The sequence below is a fragment of the Pocillopora verrucosa genome, chromosome 6 (assembly GCF_036669915.1).
Source record: "Pocillopora verrucosa isolate sample1 chromosome 6, ASM3666991v2, whole genome shotgun sequence".
NCBI classification, from domain to species: Eukaryota; Metazoa; Cnidaria; class Anthozoa; order Scleractinia; family Pocilloporidae; genus Pocillopora; species Pocillopora verrucosa.
The window spans coordinates 18,484,637-18,495,823 of record NC_089317.1 but is presented as its reverse complement, the minus strand read 5'-3'; the positions used below and the strand labels follow the sequence as shown (position 1 = coordinate 18,495,823).

Sequence of the window (11,187 nt, the reverse complement as noted above, 5' to 3'; positions counted from 1 at the left end):
TGTTTCCTCTGCAAATACCTGATTTTTACCAGATTTTCCTTTCAAATCCAAAACAACACTTAGACCAACTCCTAGATAAAATTTGTAATTCTCCCTACTGTCAACCATACAATTCTTATTATGTTAATTCAAAGAATTTAGTATTGGATCAAATAATTATCCCCAAATTGACATTTTTCTTTATTCTCATCACTTATCTGGTTGATATTGTAAGGAGGAATTCTGTCTTGGTCACTCATGGGAGTTAAAGGGTCAAATATCAGTTGGACATGTTTGGAGCAGTGATCTGGGTTTCAAAATGAAACAAAAGCACTTAAAAAAAAGACAAAAATAAACCAAAAATAAATAGCCACCTTTCATTTTGCCCTCTTATGACCCACAAACAGTGTGACCATAGAGAATGTTCCAATAGTAAATCTAACCTTTAAAAATTTATAGAGGTACATCAATAAGGTGTTGCTCTGGTATTTCTTTCCTCTTCAAAATTACAATCAGTTTCAACTAATCAGGATTTTAACAGGGACTCTGAATGTTCAGGTGTAATACTCCTTACAGAAGGAATCATCCAGGGAGAGATGAAATGACCTCTGAATGAAAGATCTTGCTGAAAGGGCAGTCTAATTCCTTAACCTTCCCATGCTTGGTGGTTCTATGAAGAGTTTAATCACCTTAAAGAAGATGGCTATTGCAAACAACCACAAAAACATTGCTGTGAAAGTGAGTTTGCCCAGACTCAGACCAAAAAACACTTTTTCTTCCAGGACTGAAGGCACTGTTTACAGACACTTTCTGGTTCCTTTGATTCAGAACCCTGTCTGAACGACTCAAAGAAACTGTAACACCTCTTTTTGCATGCTAAGGCACTTAGCTTTAATCCTTTAACTCCCATGAGTGAACAAGACAGAATTTCTCCCTACAATATCAATACAATATCTACCAGATAAGTCATAAGAATAAAGAAAAATATCAATTTGGGGATAATAAGTTGATCCAATACTAAATTCTCTGAACTAACATCATTAGAATTGTATGGTTGACAGTAAGAAGAATTACAAATTTGATCTGGAAGTTAAAGGGTCAAGAGCTCTTGAGTCACCCAAGTTTAATTTGATCCAGTCAGTAAATGATAGTAAAATACCATTGACAACTATTTCACCTTGGAATTTGCAAGCACCAAGAAAGACATCAGTAACATAGTGGCTCTGTGATGATTCTTTTAAATGGTAACTCTTGAAAAAAAGGTTTGAAAACTTAAAAAGTCAATGAACATGTGTGTCCTTTATTTTACAATGTACATGAATTACAGCCTGAAAATTAAAATTTTTCTAGGCAAAATGTTGGCATTTTGATTGACTCAGAGTATATTATGAGATACTCCCAAACAGTTTAGTTTTGCATGCAAAACAGTAAGCCACCAAATATTGTCAGGTTAAAATACAAGCCACATGAACCTAATGGCACATTACAAATCAAGCTTAGCCTGATTCCTGTGGCACTGAGTGACAAAAAACTGAACATCTTAACTTAGGGCCTTGTATATGCACACCAATAGGCTATGCTGTTTCCTCTCAAATGTCCATAACAATACAACTGACATAAGATGGCTCAAGACTTAATGTGTGTAACAACTTTTGGAGGGTCAAGATTTGAAGGATTTAATGAAATAAAGTAAGATCACAAGACAAACTGCAAAAAACTAGTGTCTTGGGGAGCCCTGAGCCCTTCATAAGAGTGACCTCTTATACAAACTCTTTACAGTGGCCAATTTAGGTTATAAACTCAGTTGATAACACTAAATTACCCTGTTATACCTCCTATTGATGCAGCACCACAGTTTCTTTAGAAACTTACCCCCTTCAATATGGGTCTAGTCAACATACCTTGGAAGGTGAGTTCATATAGAAAGTGAAAGCATTCTTTTGCTCATGCTGTCTGGTATTCATGCCTTCAAGGCTCCAAGCGAAACTTTGTCCGTTGTCATTATTTGGCAACTGAAAGTCACAGTATGGTAACCAGAAGTAAAATTTTAGTCGCCAGAAAGAATTGGGAAAACCGAATATTACAACATTTTGAGCAACATCACATATTTTATACTTTGTCACTTTGCGTCACTTCAACTTTTGACCATAAATGGTGAGTCATAAAAACATAATAACATTCTCCATTATTTAAACTTTTAAGCCGCAAAGTTAGTCATTATAATGATTTTTCTTCTGCTATATGGTAGCTAAAACAGTCACAACTTAGTAAACTCCCTTTAACCCTTTGACTCCCAGAAGTGATTAACACGTAACTTCTCCCAGTCATATTTACACATTACACAGCAAATAGGTAATGAGAATACTCAAATTTCTCGGGCAGGAGTTACTATTTTAATCCAACACCAAATTCTTGTAACTAATTTACAAGGAAATGTATAGTAGCTAAAATAGGAGAATTGACAAGGAGATCTTGGAACTTAAATGGTTAAGATGGATGTCAAAATGACCCTTACCTTAGAGGTTATTTTATCTGTGCTCAAATGAAATAAAAAATGGAACACATTTTTTGTCCTCAGGCAGATTAAATGATAACAAAGAACTGGTCTAAAATTCTGAAATAAAAAATTATTCAAATTATAATCATTATCTTTTCATCATAATTTACACTGTTTTAATCTGTTGTAAAGACATTGACCCCAAGGAATTCTGACAACATTCTTCATGGGTATTTCAAAAAATGTCTCACCGTCAGACATTGATGAAATCAAAACAAGTAATGATATCCTATGTATGATGTGGGGGTATTAATTGTGCTGAACAGGTGTTTTCCAGCAGTGATAAAAATTAACCAGCCAAAGCAGCCCCCATTCCTTCACTTCTCTCCCCTCACCATGGGTATGGGGGTAAATCTCCTAATGAATTCTCTACAGATAGCTAAGTCTGCCCACATCCCTTTCCTCTATAGGATGACTGATGAAAGGTGCCAAAAAAAAACAGTCCATTTGACAGTCCTGTGTTAATTTCTGAGCTTTAAACCCCATCTCCCAGAAGTGATCAACATGTAGCTTCTCCCTATAATATCCATACATTATCCAGCAAACAGGTTATGAGAGCAATGGACCTTATCAAGTAAAGGTTGTTGTCTTGTTATAACACCAAATTCTCATCACTCATTTACAATGTAATGGTGGAGAAAACCAATTAACAGATCTATGAGATTAAAGGGTCAAACTGGAGTGAGACTGGGGAAGACCTTTTGGAATAAAGGCAAGACATAAGTTAGAAAGATTGAAGAGTACATGTAATAGGCCAATTTCAATAAATTAACCCTTTAACTTGTAGAAGTGATTAACATGTAACTTCTCCCTATAAAATCCATACAATATCCAGTAAACAGGTAATGAGAATACTCAAAATTATCAGGTTTAAGTTGTTATCTTGATCTAACACCAAATTCTCATAACTTATTAACAAGAAATTGTTTAGTAGCTAGAAGGGAGAATCAAAAATCAGACCTTGGGAGTTAAAGGGTTAAAATTCTAGCATGACTCTGAGGCTAGGGGGAACAAAACAAAAGAAACTATTTATTCACCCCTCAACCTCGATTTGATTTCCTCTGATTTATTCTCCCAAACCTCGGAGCCAAGTTTGAATTTCAATATATACAAAATGGCCTCTTGGATAAAAGTAAGGTTTGTATGAGGTCACTGACTGTCAGCCTCACTGACAACAAAGCACTCAGCTGTTGAGAAACGAAGAAAAATTAGAATGTTGAGGAATTCACCTCTAGTTGGTTAGTACCTGCACAAGATAGAATCCTTGAGCATTAGTCACCATCGCCATTCAAGCTATAGCACGGTTTTCCTGTACAAGCACAATAAGACTTCAAGGTTCCTTATGTCAACTGTATTTGGATTGGTTGAAATTTCAAACTTCTGCTGAAATACTCCAGGTGCTGTGACAATCTTTTAAACTTCTTTTTCGAGAAAATGTGACATTTTCTGTCCATTTTGAGGAAAACCCGCGGTGTCACGCTCAAAATAAACAATTTCCGGTGAGTTTTGTAAATAAAAGGCGTGGCTACTAAGCTTACACGTGCCGACAAAATTCGTTACGTGACATAAGGTCATCTATAGAACGTTACGCACCGAAAAAAGCTAGGAAGTATAGCTTATATGACAATGTGTACTTTTCAAGTGTCTTGTGATCATTGTCACAACTGACGGCTCATCCATCTCTTAGGACGATCATGTTTCCGGGAGTTTTCCATTCGACCAGAGATGTTGAATTCTATAGCATTCTCAAAGCGGAGTGGAAGGTTTTTTTAAAACACCATTCTGAACTCAATCCTAAGGACTGAAGACTATGAAAATCGGGAGAGTCCCAACTAATGTAGATGAAGACTACTGGAAAATTTAACACATAGGGCTGAGATAAACCTTATCGGTTTCATTTCTTTTTCTGAGTGAAAGAAATTTTTATTTTCGTGTTGGTACCAGATCACGCGGCCGGACGTTGAACGGACGATCAATAACGGCCCTCACTTCTTCAAGAAAATCATAGTAGCTATGAAAGATTTTCATGTTGGTCTTTCAAAGTGAAACAGGCACCTTGCAACTAACTGAATAAATACGATTTTTAAGGGTTATAACTATTTTTCCCCTTGACTGACGCCGCGAAATATGAAAATCTTTTAGTCCTAACTTTGGAGCTAGTTTTTCTTATTGCAATTGGAAGCAGTAGGGAGATGGTCCCTTCCCGATGGGGAATCTTGGTGCCTTTTGCTCAGCGTTAGAAACTCTAGATTTTCTCCGATAGGGTAACAATTCCATGGAAAAAACATTCCTTTTAGTTTAAAATGTTCTTTATTTTTAATCACTTCGAGGTGATTTAACAAAATGTTAATGAAAACTTACCTAGAAAAGGGAAACTTCAGATGTGTTTTTCTCATAAATGATAGATGCATTTTTAGGGAATGAATCTTAACTGAGGAACAGGGACTTTTTTCTCACGCTGGGATGTGAAAAATGGGAAACGTGTCTGGGAGTTTAAGTCTGTTGCCAACTCTTGGCATAGAAGAACAAGAAGCTTGGCTAACGAGACTGAATCACGAAATTAAATTGAATAACTTTTAGGGGGGATTTCGATTGACTTTTGAAGAAACGAAGCCGAAGAAATCGCATCAGCCAATTGGAACAAAACAAAATATCACAGGGAGTTCATAAGAACTCAGAGTTAAATAATGAAATCACCTAAGGGACAGGAAAATGCAAGTGACTAAGGCTCCCGATTGGTTCCAGTTTTGCACGTGATTTCATAAAAGCGTGCTTATGGTTTTCCTTAACCAATTGCAGAGTGATGAGAACTAAAACCTGCAATACAATCCAAACCTACCTTATCAAATTCAGAAACTGCTACGCACTTTCTCTCTGTCTAATAGTGACCTTAAAGATTTTTCCGGTACTAGAGAACGTCTTTGCCAGTTCCTTTGGCGCAAATATTCATCGGAAAGTTTGAAAAAAATTTTAAAAAACCTTGAAATGACCCAGAATCTCAAGGTTGGTTACGGCCGGATAACTAACTTAAAAGTGAATTGAACTGCTAAAGCTATCTAGGGGATAAATGTTACTTAAGCTTATGCTGCGGTCTCCAGTCAAATTTCTCCCTGAAATGCTTTGTTCGGTCACCGATATGCTGCGCATGCTTAGAATTGGTGAGGCGCTGACTAGGCCTCGAAGATCTTCAACCGTCAGGGGCTCGTGTTGAGAACTGAATATTTCTCTCATTCGTCTGTCGGACTTCTCATACGCTTCTTTAGCCACGAACAATTCTTTCTCCAGTTTCTCTACCTCTTTCTGCCAGGATAATATTTGCGAGCGAAGTTCACTCAAGTTTGCGTCTTTCTTCTCCATAATCTTCTGATGATAGTCATTTTCTGCTTTCAACTTTCTTGTCTCCTTTTCTAGTTCGTAGATACACTCCTGGAATCTTTCTGACTGCAAACTCCTATCCAATTCTTCCGACCGATTATTGTTTATCTCAGGTGTCATGGAAACCTGGTGCTCCAGTCGACGCTTCTCTGTGGTGAGGGTGTGGTTAGCTTGTTCGAGATTGAATACCTTCCTCTTGGAGTCTTCAAGGTTAGCATGGAGCTGCACTTTTTCCGAGTGAAGCGAATCGAGTTTTTCTTTATAAGATGAAAGCAGCAGATTTAAGGAAGCTACCTCGCCAGAGAGTCTACCTTTCTCGTCCTTAAGCTTTTGTATACCTATATTCTGATCAGTGACACCGGTAGAGCCAACGTATCGAATAACCTGCTTCTCAGTTTGTGACGATTCTTGTAACTGATCAAACCGCTTTTGTAACTCAGTAAGCTGGAAATAAAGATCGTCTTTCTCTCGTTTTATTCCATGGTAACTTGTTTCCCAGCGAGACATTTGAAGCTGGAGGTCGTGGAATTCAGTTGCAAGTTTTTGTTTTTCTTTGTACGCTCGATGGTAGCTATCCATGTATTGTGATAATTCTTTCTTGAGTAAGTCGTTTTCATTTTGAAGACTGCAAGCAAGCACCCTTTCTCTAGATAGTGCATCAGAATTTCTTCCGTCGTTTCCGTTACTGACAAGTTCAGCAGTTAAAGTGTCATTTCTCTTTTTGGCCTCATCTATCAATCTCTTCATTTCATTCTCTTTCCGAAGCTGTACTTGAAGCTCATTGTCTAAAGATTCCAATTTTGAAGTGCCTACAGAGGTTGCTTGTACAGATAGCCTCCTTTGGGCCTCCAGAAACTTCTTGTGCTCTGAGTCGAATCTCTCCTGACTCAAACGATAAGCTGATTCCATTTGAAGTACTTTATGTTCAGCTGAGATGACCTTTTCATCACTTGTTTTTATTTTCTTCTCGTATGCGTCTCGCTCATTTTGTAACCGTGCGATTGTATTTTTGGCAGCATTAAGATCATGTTCAAGTGCATTCAATTTTAGTTCAATATCATTTGTATTTGCTTCATGCTTAGCATCCTTTAATACCCGTCCTTCGAGATCGTCAATCCTTTTCGCCCTCCAAATCACTTCACACTCTAGCCTCTCTTTCTCTTGACTTACTGCAGCTAACTTAGCTTCAAGATCTAGTACTTTCCTTTCCAATAGAGAAATTTCACGTGTACTTTCTTCAATTCTCCAAACCAAATGGGTTGTGTTTTCTCCTATGGGTCCATCCTTCATTGTCCCACTTGAAAAAAAAATGTGTGAACTGTTCTTGGTTTCATCTTGTTCGACAATGCTAAGCTTAGCTTTTGACACCGACAACTCCTCTTGTAATTGTTGTGTTTGTCTCTGAAGTGATTCATAACGGGACTTGATTTCAAAGTTAGTCCTCTTTAACATAAGCGATTCTTTTCTGCAGTCTTGAAGTTCTTCTTCTTTAGTAGAGCTCTGCGCTTCCAAGTACGACATCTTCTCACGCAACGATATAATTTCTTCTTGAAGGCATTCCGTCTTATGCCTTGACTCGTTGTAATCGTGCCTTTGCTTTGTTTCAAGAGCCTGAACGTCAGATATTTCGAAACGGAGCTTGCTGTTTTCTTGAATAAGCCGCTTCACGTTTTCTTCTGAACTTAAAATGCAGTTATCTTTCTCATCGAGCTTGAGTCTCAGTTTTGCTAACTCTTGATTCATAGTGTGATAATCATTACTTCCATTAGCGATCCTTAGCTTGAACGATCGTAATTCTTCTTCCAGGAGCCTTACTTTCGTGCCTTGCTGTCTGTAGAAGCTATCTTTATTCGCCAGCTCCTTTTTGTAATTTTCAACCAAACCTCTAAGGCTGGAAAGCTCCCTCTGCGTTTCATAGAATTCCTCTTTGTTATAAGCAACCTTTTTGTTGGCCTCATCCAGCTGGGTCTTGATCGTCAATTGCTCAAGAAGTGCCTTCTGGAATCCTTCATCAGACGTTGTCATTTTTCTCTGGTAACCAGTGACGCTAGTTTGGAGTTCTAGAATCTCCTGTTGTGATGCTTCCAGTTTTCCTTGCAGCTCTGTGACAACTCTCTTTAGGTTAAACACTTCTTTGCAGGATTCATCTTTTTCCCTAATTGCTGATGTCAATAAACCCTGTGTGCTATTTAACTCCTGCTGGAGCGCGAAAACATCCTTTTGAAGCTTTTGGTTGTCATTTGCCGAGCTGTATCCATTTTCTTCCCTTGTCACGCCTCTGTGTTCAAGAAGCAATCGGGCCTCTTGCAAACCGCGCTGAGCTGTTAACAGCTCATTGTCTCTGTTTTTGAGCTTTTCTATGTACTCTTGAACTCTAAGCTCTAACTGCCTTCGCATATTATCAGCTGAATTTACCTCCATTTCCAATTTTAAGACCTTGTTTTTAGCCTCTTGCATTTCGCCATGAACAGTTTCCAACTGGACAACAGAATGACGATGATCATCCTTTAACGGAGTGAATTCTTTTTGCAGTGCAATGAGGTCTTGTTCTATCTCGTTTTTTCTCGCTACGACCACGCTGTATTTCGATTCCCACTTTGAAACTTTGTCACGAGCTGCGTACAAACTTTCTTGCAGTTCCCCTTCTTTTGCAACATATTCTCGGCTGCTGGCTTCCAAATCGACAATTTTCCTTTTTTGCATCTTGATCTCTGTTTCAAGATTTGAAACTTTTTCTTGTAAAACAGAACTTGCACTTTCATCAGCCTCACGTCGTGATAAAGACTTCTTCCGAGCCTCAAGACTTCTGCTTTGTTCAGCCAGCCCACCATTCTCCGTTTCGAACCTGTATAGTTTCTTCCTCAGAGCATCAGTTTCGATTTCCAGTTTAACATACCTTCCGTGAAGCTCTCTTGTATCTGCATCTTTCTTGATGGCCTCGGTCTTAAGTCGATCTATGTTGGCCTCTAGATCCGCAATGTGCTCCTCTGCTGTCACTTTACTTTCTTGATGTATCAATGAATTGTTCTTCCATTCTTCCACCTTTCCACAAAGTGATTCAGTCTCTCTATTTTGTTCCATTACGTGATGTTCCAGTGACGCTATCTTCGACAAAGCAGACTGATGCTCGAGTTTTACTCGATCTCTTTCATGGGCTTGCTTTTGGATTCGTGTTTCGTATTCTGTGTTGGACGCTTCAAGGGTCAAAATTTCCTGTTGTAAGCGGTCCCTCTCAACCTTCATTCTTTTGCATTCTTCTCGAGATGCAGCTAAAGTTTGTTTTAAACTCTGGATGCTTTCCTCTAAGTAGAGTTTGCTAGCTTTCAGTTGGTCGATCATGAGAACCTTCTCGTCCATCTCTTTCTTTATGGTGTCTGCTCCGATTCTTTGCTCTATAAGTTGTTTATCGTTTTCTAAAAACTCTTCTCGGCTCGCTGATACTCTTTGAAGTGCATTTTCAAGTTGGCGTTTGACTGAGTCCTTCTCACGGATCTCATATTCATATTTCACTTCCAGATCGGACAATTTCCCATGCTGCCCAATCAGCTCTTCTTTCAAAGCTCTCTTCTCTTGTTCGAATTTCTCGATTTTCAGCTCATACTCTTGTGTTCTTCTCTGAAGGAGGCTGATCTCGCGGTTGTGTTCCATACTTTCCTGTTGAGTATTTCTATTCTCAGCCTCGAGTCTTTTAATCTTAATCTTGTAGTCATCAATTTTCTTTCGCAGTGAACTTTCTCTATCTTGACTTTGCCGATATAACGCTTCAGTTTCCAATAACTTCTCATCAGAAGACTTCTCAAGTTCTCCATTTTCACTCAAGAAACTGCTTTACTCCAGTTTAGAGATGCTAGTGTTAGCCTCATCTAAGCTATCCTCGAGACTTTTCGCTCTGGACTGACTTCTTTCATAATTAGCTTTCATGATATCCAAGTCCTGTTGCAATGCTGATACGGCCGTTTCCATAATGATTTTGTCATTCATAGCCTTTTCTAAAGCAGCCTCTTTTTCCTTTAACTCTAAGAGTAAAGTTTCACACGATCTCTCCTTATCTTGGATCTGGCTGTGACAAACCTTTAAATCCGTCTTTAGCCTTGCAAGTCCGCTTTGGGACTCCTCCCATCGGGTTTTGTAGTCATTTTTATCAAGTTCAAGGTTCGATATCCGGGCTTCTAAACTCGAAGTCCTTAATTTAGAACTACTTAGTTCTTGCTCTAACCTCATGACTGAGTCTCTAAGCGCAAACACTTCTGTCTCACGTTGTTGAAGTTTCTCTCGGAAAGATGTTAACCTGCCTTCGTACTCGCTTTTCTCTGCTCTCAGCCCCTCATTTGTCACTTTTATGGTAATAAGTTCATTTTTTGCCTTCTCTAATTCTGCTTCTGTAGATCTGATTTTCACTTGAAGTTCGTCCGCGAGTTGCTCTTTCCTGACAATCTCTTTGTTAACGGTTTCTTTAATCTTCTTTTCTTCGATAACCTGGCTCTCCAGTCGCATAATTTGATCTTTATCACAAACAAGCTTAGCGCTGTTTGCATCAAGTTGTTCCTTGAGCTGTGCTCTCTGATCTTGAATAGTCTCGATTTGTGATTCATATTTTGCGATCCTCGTTCTCATAAGATGAAGTTCTTCTTCTGATCTTTCTTTAATTTGTCGACACATCAAAACTTCTTGTTCAAGCTCAGAGTTCTGTTTCTCCAAAAGGCTTAGTTTTTGCTCCCGTTCTTCTTTATTTGCCACCGTCTCTTCCAGCTCTTGCTTCAAAACAGACATTTTGTTTTCTGCTTCTTCTAATTCGTCGAGGACGCCTTGAATGTCGTTCTTCGTAAGCTCAGACAGAGACTCCAGTGAGCTGACTTTGCTTTTATATGTTGCTAATTGTTTGGCAAGCTCACTTGCCCGCGATCGCTCGTGATCCAGTTCTCTAGCCTTGTCAGCGGCTGCAGACCTCTTCAAAGACAATTCCATGCTCGCAATCTGGTTCTGTGCTGTATTGAGTTCTACCTCTAGCTGCTCTTTACGTTTTAACGTTGCTTCATAAAGGGCCTGTGCTCTTGAGTACCCCTCCTGTTTACTCACAAGGTCATTGTGTAACATTTTCTTCTCCTTTTCACTCATTTCCCGCATGTTCTTCACATTTTTCAGCTCTTTATGGCAAGCGTCGGAGTCGACGTTAAGCACATTTAATTCCTCTTGAAGCTGTTTGGACAGTGCGTCTTTTTCTGCTATATCCTTGCGGAGGTCATTGTTGACAGACTGCTGCTCGAGCAGCTGACTCT

General features: G+C 38.9%; 1 protein-coding gene across 1 annotated transcript; it reads right to left on the bottom strand.

The window, feature by feature from the left end:
• Positions 1 to 4,906: 4,906 nt before the first annotated feature.
• LOC136281926 (early endosome antigen 1-like) lies at positions 4,907 to 11,035 on the bottom strand. Its single transcript, XM_066168964.1, has 2 exons — positions 9,811 to 11,035; positions 4,907 to 9,672 (listed from the first exon to the last, which is right to left on the bottom strand). The coding sequence occupies exons 1-2, from the start codon at positions 11,033 to 11,035 to the stop codon at positions 5,564 to 5,566; spliced, it is 5,334 nt and encodes a 1,777-aa protein (XP_066025061.1). The 3' UTR covers positions 4,907 to 5,563.
• Between the last annotated feature and the right edge of the window lie 152 nt (positions 11,036 to 11,187).